General features: G+C 38.6%; 1 protein-coding gene across 12 annotated transcripts in view; it reads left to right on the top strand.

Moving 5' to 3' along the window:
• abcc9 (ATP-binding cassette, sub-family C (CFTR/MRP), member 9) overlaps positions 1 to 19,495 on the top strand; it is a 71,305-nt gene that overhangs the window by 13,313 nt on the left and 38,497 nt on the right. For all 12 annotated transcript variants that reach the window (XR_003214507.1, XR_003214509.1, XR_003214506.1 and 9 more), the window contains 13 exons: positions 275 to 441; positions 587 to 688; positions 909 to 1,049; positions 1,171 to 1,359; positions 7,101 to 7,265; positions 8,460 to 8,615; positions 8,704 to 8,838; positions 8,941 to 9,103; positions 10,214 to 10,254; positions 10,387 to 10,529; positions 10,808 to 10,916; positions 12,039 to 12,146; positions 16,817 to 16,889. Coding sequence is in view for 3 of the 12 variants with exons in the window: in XM_025899525.1 (XP_025755310.1) it covers positions 275 to 441; positions 587 to 688; positions 909 to 1,049; positions 1,171 to 1,359; positions 7,101 to 7,265; positions 8,460 to 8,615; positions 8,704 to 8,838; positions 8,941 to 9,103; positions 10,214 to 10,254; positions 10,387 to 10,529; positions 10,808 to 10,916; positions 12,039 to 12,146; positions 16,817 to 16,889 (1,692 nt within the window). In the remaining 9 variants the exon portion in view is untranslated. The remainder of the gene's footprint in view (positions 1 to 274; positions 442 to 586; positions 689 to 908; positions 1,050 to 1,170; positions 1,360 to 7,100; positions 7,266 to 8,459; positions 8,616 to 8,703; positions 8,839 to 8,940; positions 9,104 to 10,213; positions 10,255 to 10,386; positions 10,530 to 10,807; positions 10,917 to 12,038; positions 12,147 to 16,816; positions 16,890 to 19,495) is intronic.

The following is a 19,495-nucleotide window of genomic DNA, read 5'->3' on the forward strand; positions in this document are numbered from 1 at the left end:
CAACCAGGAATGTATTGTAGATATTTTCATGGTTTCCAAGAGTCATATTTTCTGCATAGTCAACACTCAAAATAGACTTTTAATATCTGCTCCCTGGGAGGAGTTCCCAAAGGTCCGTTTCCAGTGACCTAAAGTTGTTTGTGTGTGGACGAGGCCAACATACAAAGAAAAATTCAGCTTTTTAGGGTACGGTATGATCTTTGAAAACACAAGTATGATAGCAGTGATGCGGCGTCTGTGATAGTCATGCTGCTTTTTGTCTCTTTTCTCACAGTCCTTTTCATCTACTGGGTGCTGGCGTTCATCACAAAGTCCATAAAGTTGTGGAAGTTTGCCGAGGACAAAGATGCATCACAGTATCTCAGGTTGTACATCACTGCACTGTTAGTGATCCTGTATGGACTTCTGATGGCCGTGGAGATCAACGTCATCAGAGTGAGGGTGAGGAAACACATTTCACGCTACGTCGGTTTAGTTCAAGGAGTTTTGTTTCGTGTAGATTGCAATCATCCTGGCATCCAAAAATAGTTTTGTTTTTCTTGTTTTTTCCTGCGTAGATTAATTTTGTCTTTGTGTCTTCTTCTAGAAATATGTATTCTTTGCCAACCCTCAGAAAGTTAAACCACCAGAAGATTTACAGGATTTGGGGGTTCGTTTTCTGCAGCCTTTTGTCAACTTGCTGTCAAAGGTAGATTTTCAGAACCATTATTAACACAAAAAGGTTAAAATGCAAATTTTAAAGTTCACAATTAAAATAATACTTAGACCACAAGTACTAAAAACCAAAAAATCCAATGAAGGAACTTATTTTTTATTTTTATGCCTCTTAATCAATATTCAGTGTTGCAAATTTTTACTGGAAAACAACTTGGCAGCACAGCACAGAAAATTCTTGGCTCGTTTTTTAGGCGACATATTGGTGGATGAATCCTCTCATTGTCGGAGCCCATAAGAGGCCTATAGAGCTGAAGAAGATCGGCAAGCTGCCCATCGCCATGAGAGCCCTCACCAACTACCTGCGGCTTAAAGACGCCTATGAGGATCAGAGGGTGAGCAGATGGAGGCCGTAAAATGATTTAATTTCACTGCAGCGATTTACAGTGGTTGTTCTAAATGAAAATATACAGATCTAATTTCTCTGCTTTTTCCTTCTATCCTCCGTCCTCACAGACACCTGAGGACCCGGATAGATCTCCGTCGATCTGGCGCTCCATGTATCGAGCGTTTGGCCGTCCCATCCTGCTCAGCAGCACCTTCCGCTACTTGGCAGATCTGCTAGGCTTTGCTGGGCCCCTCTGCATCTCTGGGATCGTTGAACAGCTGAATTGTGAAAAAGATCCAGTAGGCAACAACACAATGGTGAGTGTTTAAGACGAATGACCTGTGATCTCATATCTTTAACATTCAAGAAGAGAAAAGAAAAGACACCTTAGAACTGTTTACATGAGGCCAGCAGATTTAATCTACACAAACACATTTGTTTATGGACTTTTGTATAACGTATAAATCAAATGTCAGCTTATTTTTTAAACAGGTAAAGTGTAAGTTCTTTCCTGTCCATGATATACATGCTCTAGATCTTATAATAAATGCAAATAATTTTTCCCATGAATTTAAACCCTCTAAGCCAGCCTGTCGTGGGAGATATGGTATTGTGACCTAAAAGTTTGACCTAAAACCGATGGGAGCTTTAAGGGTTAAACCTTTCTTTCTTTCAAGCTTTTTTCCATCATCACTGGTTGCATAATTACAGTTCATTATGGAATATTACGGCGTGTTATGAAGTCTGTCTTTTTACTGTATAGTGTGTTTTATATGACTGATTCGGATTCTAGAGTCATTGAAACTTTGGGTTTCTTCCTGTTTTATTTTTTAATTCCTACAGATTTCCTGCCTTTGCTCTTTTTCCCGCCCTGTCATTTCCACATAGTGTTCAGTTAGCAGATCAGCCACCTGTGTGGTCTTAATACTTGTAACCAAGCTTTCCTGTGTTCTTGGTGTTTTTCTGGTTTTCCTTTATGGTCCTAGTTGATTTCCTCATACATAATGCTTTGGATGTTTGGTTTTTCACTTTTTTGTGAATGTTTTCTTTGCTGTGAATTTCTTGCCGACTTCTTCTTGCGTTTGGGTCCTCTTTCCTTTCAGAGGTGTATTTGTTTAAAAATGACCCATTCAGCTCTGTATTCTTGTTCTTGGATGTTTCATGATTCACAGCTCAGTATAAACATCATTTTTCTTGTACTAGGTTTTGGTGCTAACATGTCAGAGAGGTGAGTGATTAAGATAACCTTAATAGGAATATACACTCTCTCTGACATCATACATATCTAAGAGTAGAAAAAACCAGACTATTAAGCTTAGAGATTCACGCATGAGCTTTAGGCTCTTAGATTGTTTATAACATAGCTCATGTAACATAACACTAACCCTAATATTTGATTTAAAAAAAATATAAGAATTCAGAATTTACCAATATAAAAACATCATAAAATAAGTCCAGTGTATATAGTATCTTTTTAGAGATGAAGACGTAAAGAGTTTAATGTCATTCGTTTTCCCTTTTGAGAAATCATCCTGGAAACCTGAACCTTTACTCAGGCACAGCTGATGTCTCCAACACCATCAACAAGACCAAAGCCTTGTTAAGTGTTTATATAAGATCATTATATTAGTGGTTCAGGGCAGATCAGTGAAACATCATGGGTCATTAACACACTCTAACTGTTGGGTGGTCCAGTCAGCCAAAGAGTGACTCACTCTAAGCACGACGTCAACAAGGCGTTGGTCACAGTCGTCACATCGCCAACAGTTCGTGTGAGACGCCGTGTCTGACGTGATGATGATTAAAACAAAGTTAAAATGACATCACACACACTTTACGTGTAAGAGACCTTGTGGATGTAACTTTAACCAGAGCAGCTTCATGCCCGACTCCTGGCGTGAAACCAAAACTGTGTTTCACCTAAACTTTTAATATTTTTCCAAATGTTTTGTCATTTTTTATCTTGAAATCCAAAGTATTTTTCCTCACAAATAAATGAGCACAAAAGGACGTTGTCAGCAATTATGGGCTCTGGATGTCTGGAAGTGATATTCCACTGAATTCCATATTTGCGTTTTTAGACATCAATGGTAGCAGACATTATAAATTCAAGCAGATGATGCTAATTAGATTCAGTCATCAAGTTGCATCTTTTTATAGTAACTTCATACAGTTTCTGGGTTTGGAAATCAGCCATGAAGGACACATGACATCAGGTCATTTGCAGAAAAACTCCTGCCAAATCTTATTTTAACCCCTAGAGGCAGGACCCAGAGGGGCTTACAATCAAATGACATTAATGCTTAAGTGAGTTATGTGAAGTTTTGTGTTACAAAAGTGGATTTTTTTAATGTGGCTAAATCACCATAGTAACTGATGCTGAACACATAACCAGGTCAGGAGCAGGTTATATTCAGAATTTAGTTTAAAATTAGCACCACATTTTCATTAATTCTTTTATTTACTGTACATTTTATCTGCATTTATTTGCAACTTGCAAAAAACTGTACTTCAGTAAACCCACTGAATGAAGCCTTTCTGTTAACGCAGTGCACACTGTGTGTTAACACAGTTAAAAACAGGTGCTTCACTTTCAGAGTGTGGTTAGTACGCCTGTATTGATGTAGAATCGAGTGTTCCACTTAAGGCTTTTATTTTGAAATGATACTTTATGTGGCATGGCCTTCACACAAATGTGCAGTTAAAGTGACAGTGAGTGGGAGGCTGTGGAAAGGCCGGACTAGAATTGGGCTTTAGTTCAGTTGTCTCCCCTCAGTCTTTGTTAGCTTGTTGTTTTATTCTTGAGTCTGAATTGCTCATTGACTTTTTGGATTTTTGTTATTTTCCTTTTTAAAATTTTCCTACAACCTCATCGCAGCAAATTCTATTACTAATTTTCAGAATTGCTTCTCATTATGGATTTTGTTATACTTGTATTAAGGTACTGAATGAAAATGTTCCTAAAATGCAGTTTTGATAATTCAAGTAAACCAAAAATTGTTCTTAAAATGGCTTTGTAAATAATAACAGAATATCTGGCTTCCTGTCTGATATCTTAGCATACACCAGCATGACTCATAATTAGCTCGACCAAACCTGCAGCTCGTACACAACATTACAAAACAATATAAATGTCTCCCTACAATAAAAAGGGCAGAGCAGACAGAGATCAAGCAGACTGTTCACAGACAGCATTTCTGGCAACCAAATATACACCAGCAGAAGTGATCATAGGCATCAACTCCTCTTAAATTCATGCCAACCTCTCCAAAGGTCATAAAGCAGTCAGGGCTTGTAGGAGAGGCAAAACAGATGCTTTGTAATGACAGCGTATTTTCACACAGTCCACTTGGCTGGATGCTGGTATAGTAGATGTTAAGCTGTTGTCAGGTCTGTGCCTGCCGGTTAAAGTGGGTATAATGGGCAATAGAGATAGAGAGCAGAGCATGGCTGCATTTCTGAGTGACATGGAAAATTCCCCACTCACCTCACACTCTCTGTCTCAGTTTAACGTAGACAGAGGGACTGCTGAGCGTCACTCTGAGATTTTTGAAGCAACAATTCATGTGTATGGCTAATTTTTTCAATCCAGATTGATTTATCAGTGTATAAACATTTTTTTTATTATTTTTTACTGCGCTAGAAATGGGATACATGGATAAAATTCTAATGTGTATTTGTTTAAACGAATTCAGAAATGTAGAAACTAAACGATAAAATATTAGAATAAAATATTCTGTCTTTTTTTGCCACAAATTTAAATATTGTATAAAATTGCTGTATTTGAAAACGACAACCATGCTTTCTGGTTTAAAACCCTGGCTACATGGGGCCCATGGACAAAGCACTGAGAATCACCATGAATGGCACAGCCATCAGTTGCTTGGTTACCAGCTGATGGATAATAATCAGTCTGGATTGTAATTTACTTTCATCTTATTATCCCCTTAGAGTTGGAGTTCACTGCAAATCAATAGAAAGTGATTCTGAGTGATCGCCTTTATCCTATGATTATGTAAATGGGAGTAGTTTCTCTCAAGGTGACAGAGGCTCTATCCATGAGTGGTCAATTAATAGTTTCATGAAAATGAATCATGGTTTAGTCTCAACTCTCACCAGAGCTCAACCTAACTGAACACTGATGGACTTTGGATCGATGTGTCAGACTAGAAAGCATTCCTTCCTTTTTAAGAGCTCCAGACACTCGGACAGTCATCTCTCTTTCAGAAAGCCCATAGACTATATGTAAATGGATTTAGCCACTATGGTGTAATTTGGGGGGAATTTCCCCACTTCTGGTCTGCATGTCCCTCCCTCTGCTAACTAATTTTTAGCCCCAGTTGGGATATAAAAATATACAAATTCATCCCCTTCTCTGTTTCATCATGCAGAGCCAAGAACCAATCCATAGCACAAAAGACAATAAATCAGTTTCTGTATTTAACTTTTGGCACTTGTAATCCCGGGACAATAGAAATGAAAGACCCCAATCCTGTTCCAATTCAACTTCTTATTTTTACCACTGCTGCTGCAGAGTGAAAACGGATTAAATGAAAGAGAAATGAAGTGGAATCTTAACATCAGATTTTACAGAAGACTCTCAATAAGTCCTAGAACTACTCTTTCTTTAGCTAAATATATGCCTGATCATCTCGATTATTTAATAATAATTATATTAATAATAATAATTTTGGTCTGCTTGTCTCCACCCCAGGGAAAAGGGTAACACCTCCTGGGTCTAGTTGCAGTTTCCCCCTCTAGGGGTGGGGGTACCTGGACCTGGGGTATAGAGTATGTTTGGGGAGTGTGATTGTGTGTACAGTGTCTATTTATGTCTGTCTCCATGTTGGGTGAGTGCTGAGTATTTGCATATGTGTGCATGGGAGTGGGAATGGATGTTCGTATCTGTGTGTGCCTGTTTGTCTGTGGCTATATGTCAGGTCGGGTATTAGACGCCACCTCTCTAGGGACATCTCAGGCCCTCCAAGGTATGGAGGCCTATCTCCCCCCACCACTCCCCCTGCCAGTGGCTGACGCCCTCAGACATCGGTGTGTTGGAGGTTCTTGGTGTGCGGGGCTAGGTGCTCAGGTATACACCGGCTCACTCCTGATGGTTGCTTGTCGGGGCCTGGTGCCTGTGGCTCGTACGGGCCACTTCTGGGCCTAGGGCTCGGTCCACACTGGCACAGCTGGCTGCCGGCGGAGCTCGCGGGCACGACACTGCAACCCCCTCTGGCTCCTGCTCCGTGGCTGCTGGGTGACCCCTCGTCTGGGGTTCTCCTCAGCTCTTTCCGGGAGGGTGGCACAGTTGCCCCTCAGTTGGTCTTCCTTGGACTTTCACACTCTGGGGTCTCTGGATGTCTGGAGCCTGGATCTCCTCCATACCTGCTTCATGCCCTGGGGGACGGGGCTATGGCTCCCCACACCCTCTAGCAGATCGTTACATAGAGAAACCTTTTGAATACAAGTGCGCTCATTCTCACAGGTGTACACACAGGTGCTCACAGACACAAACCACACCTTTCTTGGCTGCTACCTCAAAGCACACTCTGCGCTGTCGATCTTACGTGCTGCACAATAATATCCAATACTTAATATTTACTGTTATATAAACATAGATTATCACGATGGTGTTGTTTATGACAGACATGATAGACAGTCATGTCTGTCCCATATGTAACAACTGAAAATAAAATAAAATAAATAAACAAAAAAAAAATGTAAAAAAAAGAAAAAGAAATAACAATAATAATAATTTTATTACTATTAAACTGACAAAATGTTCTGCAGTTACATTTTGACATTATTTATTTACGTTGAATGATAAAGAACATAAGGCTGAATTGAAAAACATCTGTGTCTGAAAGAATGTTTTCACATATTTTCTAGCAAATTTTGGTTTGTGATTGAAATAGGGATATGCTCTTGTTAATCCACCAGCTACTATGGTTTGTGGAACAGACAACAGCCTGTTGTCGAATGAGAAATCAGTTTGACCTTTGATGAGGTTACAAAGAGGAATCTTATTTTTGTACCTGTTGTCTGCTTGTGTTTGTAGGACACCCATTTCGAGAACTACCATATGTCTTACAGGGAGCTTCTGGAGAACAGCTCCATCCTGGCTGTTCTTCTCTTCCTGGCTTTAATCCTGCAGAGAACCTTCCTTCAGGCCTCGTACTACGTCACCATTGAAACAGGCATCAACATGCGGGGAGCTCTGCTGGTGAGTGAAGCATGGTGGAAAATGAAAATTCGGACAGGTGTTACAACACTCGTGTGTCTCTTTGAATAGCTCGTCATGTATGATCTCTATGATGCTTCAGAGTTTTATCAGCTCATACAACCATTATCTGTCACCTCATGTGACACCAGGCTCTTTTAATTGCTGATGTAAGCGCCAGCTTAATAGCCACATAGAGGTTTCATTGGACACTTGTTCTGAAGTGTAACAACAGTCCTGTAGATTTCAGCTGGCAGTCAGTGTTGAACAGAAACATGGGGGAGGGTTAAAAATCTCCAGTGCTGATGTAAATCGATGATGTGAAGGCATTTAGTTAGCATTTCTATTTAATTCAGTTATGTAAGTGATGGGTTTATTTATAGGAGGAGTCCCTCAGTGGGATAAAGTCTTTGGCATTCTACACTGTAGTACTGACGCTCTCCAATAACTTATTAAAACTTAAAGCTAAAACAGGACTTTTTACCAAATGTGTTTAAAATGCTAAATTCTAAAAGAGCGTGCTATTTTATAGGTATTTCTTTTCACATGCATTTTTGGCATTTAGTCTTTATCAAGACAGGCTTGTACACAGTGGAGGAATCAGCAAAGTTGCTTTTAATAAGCTAAAATTACTGATAAGTGGTAGTGGTAAAAACTCCCATGGTTAATGTAATTAGATGTTATCCAAATATTTAGTAGGCATTTCTGCATAATTCAGTTATGGCAGTTATAAATATATAGATTCCATTAATTGGATATAGAGTGTCTGGCTGTCCATTAAAACCCAGAAGAATACTGCTAGTAATGAATATATTCATGAATATATTAGCCATGAGCTGGAGTCAGCTCAGCAGCAGACGGCAGACAATATTTTATTTCACTTAAACTCTAAGATAGGTACTAAATATCTAGCCATTGTTTATTGAGGAACCAGATGGAATGTCCCAGTTGAAAGTGCTGGCCCTGACTCAACTATTTCAGTCAAAAAAAGCTTGGTATTACCATCTGGATTCATTTCTTTCGTGATTTGGTTCTGGGACCAGTGTGGGACCCCACACTCAGTAAACACAGACATGACATTGATGAAGTCAGGTGGGTTCCACAGCAGCTTGCAAATGCTCAGTGACCTTTGAAAGCAAGGTGACTGCTTTCAAAAGTAAACTTTCCTTCATCTGTCTTGTTATCTGTCTTGTCTAGGCAATGATCTACAACAAAATCCTGCGCCTATCCACCTCCAACATGTCAATGGGGGAGATGACGTTGGGGCAGATCAACAACCTGGTTGCTATAGAAACCAACCAGCTCATGTGGTTCCTCTTCCTCTGCCCCAACCTGTGGGCCATGCCCGTACAGGTAAGATAAGCCATATTCTTAAACATATTTGGATATGTTTTACTCCTATCAATAGTTTTTCAAGTCAGGTCTTTTTGTTTCTTTGCAGATTGTGATGGGAATAATTCTGCTCCGTCACTTTATGGGCCCGAGTGCCTTGGTAGGAGCGTCTGTCATAGTTCTGCTGGCTCCGGTCCAGTACCTTATAGCTACAAAGCTGGCAGACACACAGAAAATCACACTGGTAAAGAATATATTTATACAAATGTTTTCTCAGTTTAGAAAACAAATTTCCTGAGTAATTTTGAACAAAAATCTTCACTGAAGGTCTCATTTGCTATGTCAGGAACACAGTACAGATCGTGTTAAAAAGACCACTGAGATCCTAAAGGGCATAAAGTTGTTGAAGCTGTACGCCTGGGAGAACATCTTCTGTGACAGTGTGGAGGAGACCAGAGGCAAAGAGCTCACCAGCCTCAGGACCTTCGCCTTCTACACATCCATGTCCAGTAAGATGAAAATCAGTAGCAGGAGTTTTAAGTATGTGAGCAGAATGTCTGCAGACCAGCAGAAATGGAATTTGTTTGGCATGTACAGAAAGAATCTTGTTTGAAACACCACACATATATTCAGCGATGGTTAGCGTATATTATTTTTCTAGGGACTTATTTCCACAGTACAATTTAACAAACAGTTAAATTACAGCAATAATTACTTCACTTGATTTTCAGGTGATTATATTTAATTTATACATGCTTCCCTTAGGCAGTATCCTTCAAAGAAATAGCATACATTTTCACTGCTACGCAGATGATATCCAGCTTTATCTAGATAACACACACCAATTAGTTAAACTGCACTAGTGGCTAAAAAGATATTAAAACCTGGATGACCTCTTTTTCTAAATTCAAATAAAACTGAGGTTATTGTACCCAGCCCTAAAAATCTCACAAACATGGTGTCTAACCAGATGCTTACTCTGGATGGCATTACTTTGGCCTCCAGTAAGACTGAGGAATCTTAGAGTCATCTTTGACCAGGATATGTCCTACAGTGTGCATATTAAGCATATGTAACACTTAATATGAAACACTGATTTCTTAAATTTACAAAATATCCTAAAAATTGGAAATATCCTGTCTCAGAGTGATGCTGAAAAACTAGTTCATGCATTTATTAATTCTGCACTGAGTTTCTTTTTCATTCCCCTTTTTTGCTCACAATGTGTTTACACAAAATTTAGCATTTAATTATTAGCTATTATTAAACTCCAGGTCTCTTCCACAGTGTCCTGTCTCCCACCCTCACCCCCAAAGATTTTCTCTGTATTATTGTAGGGTCTTTACATTACAATATAAAGTGCCTCAGGAACCTCTTTTTGTGATATAAATAAAACTGAATAATTGTTACTGTTATATAATATTTGATTATAGAGGAGGCTCTTGTCTAGCCCACATTTATAAGGGTTGTTTTTGAATAATGGTTAAAACACTGCAACATTTGATTTTCAAAAAATACATTTTTTAAAAAGAACTTAAAGTATGTTATAAAGCTTGTATTGTTACCTAAATCAGCTAAGTTACTACCCTACCAGTAAAACCTTCCTTTTTTTTGTGCAGTTTTCATGAATGCTGCTATTCCCATTGCTGCGGTTCTAGCCGTAAGTCAGTTTGATTACACTCTGTAAAAGAATTTGACTCTGCTTTAAATTTTCTACTTGCTTATTTCTTAAGCTATAATTCAACAGCATAAGGAAGACATGTTAAATTTGTCTTTTGTTGTTTTTTTGCAGACATTTGTGACGTATCACATCCTTAATGAAAAAGGCCCCAGTCCTTCTCAGGCCTTTGCAGCTCTGTCGCTGTTTCACATCCTGGTCACCCCGCTCTTCCTGCTTTCCACTGTTGTCAGATTTGCTGTGAAGGCTCTGGTTAGGTGAGTGTTTAAATTTATTTGTATTGTAAAAGGTTGTGGACAGCTGGTTGGGATGCTTTGACTGTGAGAGATGGGATGTGGACATGACTAAACATGGAGTACAAACTGGACATGGCTTCAGCGGCAAATCTAATTAAAGGAACGTCAAGGAAACCCAACAGCAGTGACGAGAAACTCTAAACTCCTGAGAGATTACTGGTATTGGGATCATCACAGTCTCACTGTTAATGGGCTCTGTATGTGTGTGTGTGTGTGTTCTTGTGTGTGTATTCTTACAGTGTTCAGAAGCTTGGTGAGTTTCTTCAGAGTGATGAAATTGGAGACGACAGCTGGAGAAATGGTGACATATCTGTTTCCTTCGAAGCTGGAAAGAAACCCATGGGGATGGTGAGTTACGATACCAGATCAATAAAAAAGACCAATTAGGAAAAGTGCAAAAGTAACAGTTTGTATTTTTGACAGCTACACCTCTGAGCCTGTTTGGGGTATTTGAACATTTTACCACTCAGTGAAACGCTGTCTGAGTCTTTAGTCGCTCAGTGTCTGCTCTGCAGTGGGATTATCACTGTTTGTGTTCAAATGGACAGTCAGACCACAAAGCTGAGTGACTCACATGATTCATTAGAGCTGTAATGGTTTTCAGATAGGATTGTAACTGGATATAAAAAACCAGCATACCCTTTTTTGGAATATTTTTTCAACTCATTTTATTCTCACTTAACATCAGCTAAAATTAGACAACATAGGAAATAAAACCCAGTAACAGTAATACCGGATTTTTTTTTTCATCTCCATTATCATTTTATCAAATCTACTTAATGTTAAAAACACATTTTTTAAACATTCTTTAGCAACTAAACTTCTTATGTGTGGAAACTAAGCAGCAGTCATGTGGTGTCTGCTAAATGTTCAAGACCAAAGCAGAAATATTTGGCCATAAACGTAGCATGTCAGCACAAACGCCTCATACCAACTGTCTGCACGATGGTGGCGAGATTATGATTTTGTATTGTTTTCTAACCACAGCACCTGGGCACCTTGCAGTCACTGAGTACATCATGATCTCCTCTGCACACCAAAATATTCTAGAGTCAGATGTGAGGGCATCTGCCTGACAACTAAAGCTAGACATCAATCACATGCCGTTTTCTAGCTGGTCCATAATTCTCTGTTACGTAGATCTTTGAGAGTGAAAAGTGTGACTTTTATGGATACAGCATCCTGGTACCTGCAGTAAACTCACATACTCTAGCCTGACTACATCTTTTTGATGAATGTGTGAATACTTTTACTTTTGTGTGCAGATTTTAGTTGTGGAACTTCACGTGCAATTCAGAAACATTGATGAACTTTGTTTTTATATCTGGATCATAAAATAATGAGGACTGAGTCCACTGGAGCAACGTTTTCTGCTCCCAGAGGAAGTACAGTAGATGCAGAAAAGTCTTATGTTTATTATCAAACGTTCACTCCCGTCTCTCCCTTTTTCTTTCGGTTGTCCCTCTCAAGACCAAAGCCATCAACAGGAAGCAGCCAATGCGCTACCAGATGGACAACTATGAGCAGCCAACCAGGCGACAGATGAGACCCTCGGAGACGGAGGATGTAGCTGTAAAGGTCAGGCTCAAAGTTTATGTGTTAGGGGAATGTTTACAGGGCTGTAGGTTAGATAGAGGCTATGATGACATGTAAAGTGCTACACATGGACCCACGTCTAGCCATTTATCAATGAACTTTTTGTTTTATTGGCAGCTTTAGAGGAACTGGCTGTGGTTTAATTTGTAGTAACGGACTCCTCTGACTTTCCAGAGCTGTAGATGTGGGATAAAGAAAGTAGATGATGGGACTGGAAAGACATGATGAGTGTCGGAGCAGAAACCTTTGTCTTGATATCTAACCCACTGGTGTCTTGGAGGGTTTTCAGCATGTGACACTAAGAGTGGTGGTTATGAGCAACACGTTTAGGTGCAATGAACTCAGCTGTCCAGACTGACAGTTCCCTCTTGAAGGTAAATGGTCTCTTGAGGATAATTATGCTTAGATGCAGAGGAAAGGTTCCTGTTTTGATGGGAATATAGAGAGAGGAAACTCATTCAGCCGTGTTATTGGCTGCCTAGTTGAGGCAGGTGCAGGATTTCCCTGAACACACCTGGAGAGTGGACAGCAGACACGATAAAAACACCTTTTCGAGAAATAGCATCAGTTGGATAAGCACAGAAGGGCTGCTTGCTGTTGCTGCCACTTCTCTCACTTTTATGAGCAGCTGTTTCATATCTTTATTGTTTATGCTTCCATGGGTTTTTGCCTGCAATCATACATGCGACATGCGTGTGTGCACATACTCTCACTCCTCTCAGGAAGTGCAGGATTCACATGAGAATTTGTTGCCCCTTAAAGGGCCTTGTGGATGTGTCCAAGGTTTTCTCAGCCCCTCTGTGAAGAGTCCTCTTCCTGTCCCATCCCTGTGGAGTGACGCTATTCCCCAGATGGCAGACCCCCAATTAGAGCGGTAGCTTTTCCATGCTCGACACAGACCTTGTTGACTTGTCAGTGTAAAACTTGTTTGTTATGCATTACACACACCCACATATACAAGGTTATGGCCAGTCCTAGTTTGCCTTTGCTTTTCCTTTTTCTATCAGATATGTATTTTGGTGGATGCTCATGTTAACACGTGTTCTGTGTGGAGATCCAGATCCAGGAAAATCCAGACAGAATGCAGATATAGCACTAGAAAGTGCATTTTCTGAAGAAACTGCAGTGTGAATGCTTGAATCTGAATGTATTCACTGAAATAAATTAATTGCTGAATTTTAAGTTAAAAATGTTGAATGAGATGACAAATACAGAAATTTGCACCTGAAAACAAAAAAGCTGAACTGCTAAAAGCTGACAACCACAGAGAAGAAGTTGGAAAATAGCTGAAAATGTTTTAAATGTAAATTAGAAAAACCTGAGTAATGAGAAAAGACTATTTAGAGTCAGAAAACATCTGAATGAATATTAAAAGTTCATATTCTTTGAATCACTGAATGACTAAAATATGATCCCTCAACTTGGATCCACACAGTTTTAAAGGTTTACATCTCTGAGCTTTGAAAGACACGCTGTTGGAAAGAGAAGAACGATGGCTTCATTTTGAGGGTAAAATGATGGCTGTAGAGCAAATACTGTGGACACAGCAGCTGTTGAAAGAGAAGTGTTCAAGATGAATCTTGGCAGAGTGAGAGAGAGCTCGTTAGGCAGGCAGGTGTGAGCCTGGTTGCTATAGTGACTGAGCCAGGGGCTCCATACACACGCACACAGACATGCACCTCACTTTTGCTGCTTAAAATGAACAGAAAAGTCAGCCCCAAACAAATCCTTCCCAAATGAAAAGTACATGTCGTATTGACAAAATTCTTTCACCGTGAGCGGCAGCAATGTCTAGTCTACCTAATTCTCAGTTTTCATGCTTGTGGAGTTTATCATATGAACGTGGTGACAGTGTAAAGACAGCCTGCTCTTCTGGTTTTCAAACGAACCTTCTGAGCCATTTTAACATTAGAGTCTATGGAGGAGTTGGAGGGAGGAGGCTGTGCATTGGTGACATTTATGAAAGAACCATAACACCTAGTACAATAGTAAACACATTGGATGAAAGAGGACAGCGATGGCTACGTTTTGAGGGTAAAATCATACCTGTAGACCAAACACCGTGGACACAGCAGCAGTTTTAAAAAATATTTTAAGATTAATTTTTTTGCTCCTCTCACTCTAGCAGTTGAGCTGTCTCACTCTAGCCCCAACATTCCGTCCCATACACACCCATTATAAACTCTGAAACGGGTGAAAAAACATCATGAAACTTAAACTGGAACTGAAGAAAAAGTATAATAGATATTGAAAAGATAAATACAAGTTGAATAGTTGAATGTCTTGTCTTCGTTTTAAAGTTTGAATGGTGGCTCTATGTCAACGTATGTTAAAGTAGATACAGTTTGAAAATGAGTAAGTTGAATGAGGATTTGAAGGGTCTCCCCATTGAAATACATGGGAAATTTTTGTTGAAAAAAGTTGAATAATTTTAAAAATATAAATGTTATAAATGAGAAAAGTAGAAGCAGTCATGTCCAAAAGAAGAGGAATCTAACGGTGTTTGAATGGTTTTTCTAAGTTGAACGGTTTTGAAGGAGATAGATGCCAAAAAACGTACGGAATATATAATAATAATAAAGATTACAACAACAATACTGTGAATGCTTTTACAAGCATTCACACTAATTAATGTTAGTGTAGTCCCCTTAAATTCTGATAATAGAGGAAATAGAAGCTTTTGTCTTCATCATACAGGCTTTAAATCAGGTTCATAAAGGGTTTAACTTGGGTTCACAGCCTTGAGAAAGCTGCAGAGAAATACACCAGGGTTCATCTTATTTTTTATATTTCTTATGTGTCAGTCTTTTGTTTTATTCACTGTCATATTTACATATCATCAGGCCCATTTCCTGCAGCTGCACATTTTCTTTTAAATATTTTGACTACATTTATCGACTCTCGGCAAAATCTCATCTTTTTATTTTCACTCCCCTTTTTGCACATCTCCTCTCCCTGTCCTTTCTCCTTCCTCCCTTGTCAAATTGTTGATAGTATCTTAACTTGCTTTCCATTTTTATATACCTCATCCTGCTTTTTGTAATCTTGGTTGTTTACTTTTGCTCAGGAGCATGGACATAAATCTGAGATTTGCCATGTGTGTTTTGGTGGTCATGCATGAACAGCCTGCTCAATTGAGGTGTATTTGTTTCTTAGTCACTCGGTGTAAAACAATGTCTAAATATTATAATCTTTATTTTTGGTGCTATAATCTTTTAAAAGAGATCTTTCATCATCTTATGATGCTCTTATATCTTGATTCCTTTGGGATCTGGTCATCAGGAAAAGGGAGCTTTGAAGAAAGTTTGCGTTTCGGGGGTGTCCCGGCATAAAATAATAAAAATAAATAAATGCAACAGATGGGAGGAATGTAAACAGACTCCATGCATGAAGGGATGTAGACGAGGGATTAGATACACAAGTCTGTTACTTGCTGATCGGCGGGTTTCTGGACACAAATAATGAAGCATTAAAAAATAAATTTGATTGCAAGTGGAGCTTAAATTTAATAGTTCTTCCATTTGATTTTGCTTTAATGCCACGTCGTGAAGAAGCAATGAGCGGAGGCTTATTATCCTTTATTCCTTACCTCTTCAGTCTAAATTTCCAGTGAACATGTGTCTGTTTCAGTCAGCTGTTTGACTGATTTTCATTGTTTCCAGTTCAACAAAGGTGATTTCTAACCAAGCTGAGGAAGCTGAATCCTTCTGTTCTTTCTGGTGTTGACTTTTTTCAGTCAGTAATGGAAAATAAAGTAAATTCATTTTCATAATGCTCATCCAGCTATGCTTACTGGGGGTAACTGATTATGCAAATGGAAATGGAAGTAATTATCATTCATTCATATTTGGTTAATGTCTAAAAGCTTGTCTTTAAGGGAGGTCTTTAATGGATTTTCCACTATGCCATAACACTAACATTAAAGTCATTACTTGCACTTAGATTGCATTTGTGTCGGACGGTTTCAAAAATCCATGGTTAGAAATTTACATTTGGTCCAATAAAAATGTAAATTGACCACATTTTGTTATATTTAGCTTCAATCTTTCAGATTTAAAACGCAGGCTGTAAAGCATGTGCCGAGAGACCAAAGAACGACTTGTTTGGATGGTGAACTTATCGGAAACCATTAATACATACTGTATATTATATAGCCTGTCAGGCCTTTTAATGCAAACCTGTGATTTTTTGGCTACATCGATGACAGTGACCGTAATCTCCTGCTTGTTAAACTACGGAAGTGTGAGTGGATTGGGACCTTCACACATCTTGGACTGACAAAACAGAGCTGTTGCACCTGTCCCTCTTGTGTAACAGATTTTTATTTGTCAGCATTCACCAAAGTGAACTCGATGTGAAATGCGTCACAGGATGACATTTGGTTTGGTGTCCCTCATGCCACGAGCCCAGTGTGTGTGTTATCTCAGCAGTGTTCACTGCAATGCACTTACTGTTAGCATTTCTTAAACTCTGGGTCGGGGCGCAAAGTGGGTCATGTCCTTTGCTCCAATGGGTTAACACGTAACAAGAAAACAGCACGTATTCATGTTGCATAATGGGAATTTACTGAGAGTCATGTGCTGGGAAAAAAGCACTTTAGTTGTATAACCCTTTTGTTACCTTATGATTTTTTTTTTAATTTCTCTGTGTAGGTCACGGGTGGATCCTTCACCTGGGGAAATAACCTGTTGACGCTGTCGGACATCAACATCCGCATCCCAACAGGTAAGACTAGACGACAGGTAGAATACTTTAAAGTTCAGGTTTGTATAAGGAGAAACTCTAGTATGTGGCAATGGAAATTTTATTAATGTTGCATATTTCATTATATGTAAACGCAATGTGCTCAAAACATAAGAGGTTTACAATACCTCAAGAGTGTAAACCTACACAGCTGTTAAGTGAAAGCTTGTGGAAATAAAAGGGTTTGACATATGTTATATATGATACATCAAACCTAATCATTTCTGTCCTGTACCCATGACATTTGAGGTTTGTTCTTCAACAGTTAGATTTGGTGTACCTCAAGGTTCTATTTTTGGGACCTGATTTATTTTATATGTCACTTTATAGGCTACAAGCATAATGTTGCCTTAATATTTTAGCATTTGATTTTTACTTTCTTTTATTTTACTAATATTTTGGTTACATATTTTCTCTTTAATGTTCTGTAATGTGCATATTTGTCAGACCCACTTTTTTTAGAATTTGCTATATAAAAACACTTGATTTTATATGATATACGGTGCTTAACAAATGTATTAGACCACCTGTCATGTAAACAGGAAAACACAAATATTTTAGAAATCTATAAGTAAACATTATGTTGTTATGTGTTAGGCAAATAATACTGAATTTATGTTTTTATACCCATATTTAAACTGGCATACCATTTCACCGATGAAATGAATTTTTCTGTTCAGGTTAATTTAAGAAGAAAAAAAAATATTATTATTATTACATTTATTCATTTTTTAAAAATGTGACAAACTTTTTTGCTTTAAAAAAATAAAACTGTAAATATGAAAAAAATGAACAACATGACCTATTTTACCATTAAAAATATAATTTTGATTAAAGAGCTTGTGCATACTGGTGGATTAACCATTAGAGAAACTGTAAATTTAGGTTAGTTTTGGCACAAACCTTATATTGGGTGGCGGTCTAAAATTTGTTAAGAACTTTATAACATTAAATGCTGCTTTGCGTATTTAAGCAGTATCAGTGTTTAAATAAATACATGCAATCACAGCCAGATACTGACTCTGCCAAGTGTTTTAATTTTAGAAGCATGCATCCACAGGGAAGGATCTTCTCACTCATATCATTGCGTATTTTAATACATCTGCTGCCTTTCACTTTTTTATGGTGGCTCTGTTCTCTGTAACGTTTCTATTCTTGTTTTAAAATCTAGTTTTGGAGATTTAAGGTCACTATAAGTTTTGAGCTTGTGTTTCTTCTTTACTGTTTCAGTGTGACGAACACTGTTTTAGTATATATGACGCTGCTGTTACACCGAGAGCTGCGGTAATTCTGCACTCCTGTAACTGAAACACTGAGTGTCAGGAGACCATGTTGATGAAGCTGTTAACAGATGGACTGTATAGTATGTCTTACACGCACACAGACGGACACACACGCAGTTTCCCTCGGGAAGTGACTTGCATGCCATCCCAGTCATGCTACTACTAAGACAAACAGGATTTGTTGTCCTGCCAAGTGCTGGTGTTATGTTGTTCGGAGTAACTGGAATGTTATGTTTGTGCGTTTTTCACTTTGTTTTAGAGTCATTACCGACTTTCAGCTCACAGTGGCTGCTTGCATTTAGGGGATAAGGAATAATAAACAAATCTGAGCTCCTTTTAAGCTTAGTTTGACCGGTTTAGTCTGAAATATTGGAAGTTTCTTGTAATCATATTTATAGATTACCTTGATTGTTATCTGAGAGATTATGAGCGACTGTGTTATTTATGTCAGTAAGTAGCAGGGTTTCTTAACAGTTAACCTGCCCTCCACATTTAATGCCTCAGATTCTCATGAACATACAATTTTCAAGTTATTGAAACACCTCATGTCGTATAGTCTTCTTATAAAATCATTAATATTTATGTATTAAAAAGTTAGAGTGTGCCTTACGCTGTAATAAAGTAGCATCCACCAGATAAATTTAGCTAGAGTTAGAGGCAAGGCTAGGTTTGGGTTCAGGCCACGCCTACCCCTTATTATAGAACTTTCCCCCAAATTAAAAATCTTTCATCTGAAAAATGTAATCGTCAGATGTATGAGTCTTAAACCGACGATCAGTTCCAGACCTGTTGCTGGCATCAATCGTACATTTTCTCAGTCTAAACTCAATTTGTTTTCTATGCGCAGTTGTGAATAACATCTGTGAGATTTGTAAATCATTGTTTTCATTTAGATTTTCCACAGCCTCCCAACTTGTTTTTAAAACAGGTGTTACACTTCATCGTCTGCAATCATGTGGAAAAATGAAGCTTTCACATGACTCTAAGCAGTCATCTAAAAAACTAAGTACTAAGTGCACTGCATGAATCAATAGCTTGTAGGGCAGGATTTCACTCAGGGTGACTTTCATTGGTTCAAGCTTTAGCTGTCGGACACATAGCCTCACATTTGACTCTACAATACTTTTGCATACAGAAGATTTCATGGTTGACTCAGTAAGTGCAAGGTGCTGGTATGAGCTGGTATGAAGTGTTTGCGCTGACATGCTGTGGTGCTGTGCATTACGTCCAAACATCTCCACATTGTTCAGATGTAACATTACAACCGTTCCAAACCACCATGCCTCTTCAGTATTTTGCTGATTT

This window comes from Oreochromis niloticus, linkage group LG17, assembly GCF_001858045.2.
Source record: "Oreochromis niloticus isolate F11D_XX linkage group LG17, O_niloticus_UMD_NMBU, whole genome shotgun sequence".
In the NCBI taxonomy this organism is placed as follows: domain Eukaryota; kingdom Metazoa; phylum Chordata; class Actinopteri; order Cichliformes; family Cichlidae; genus Oreochromis; species Oreochromis niloticus.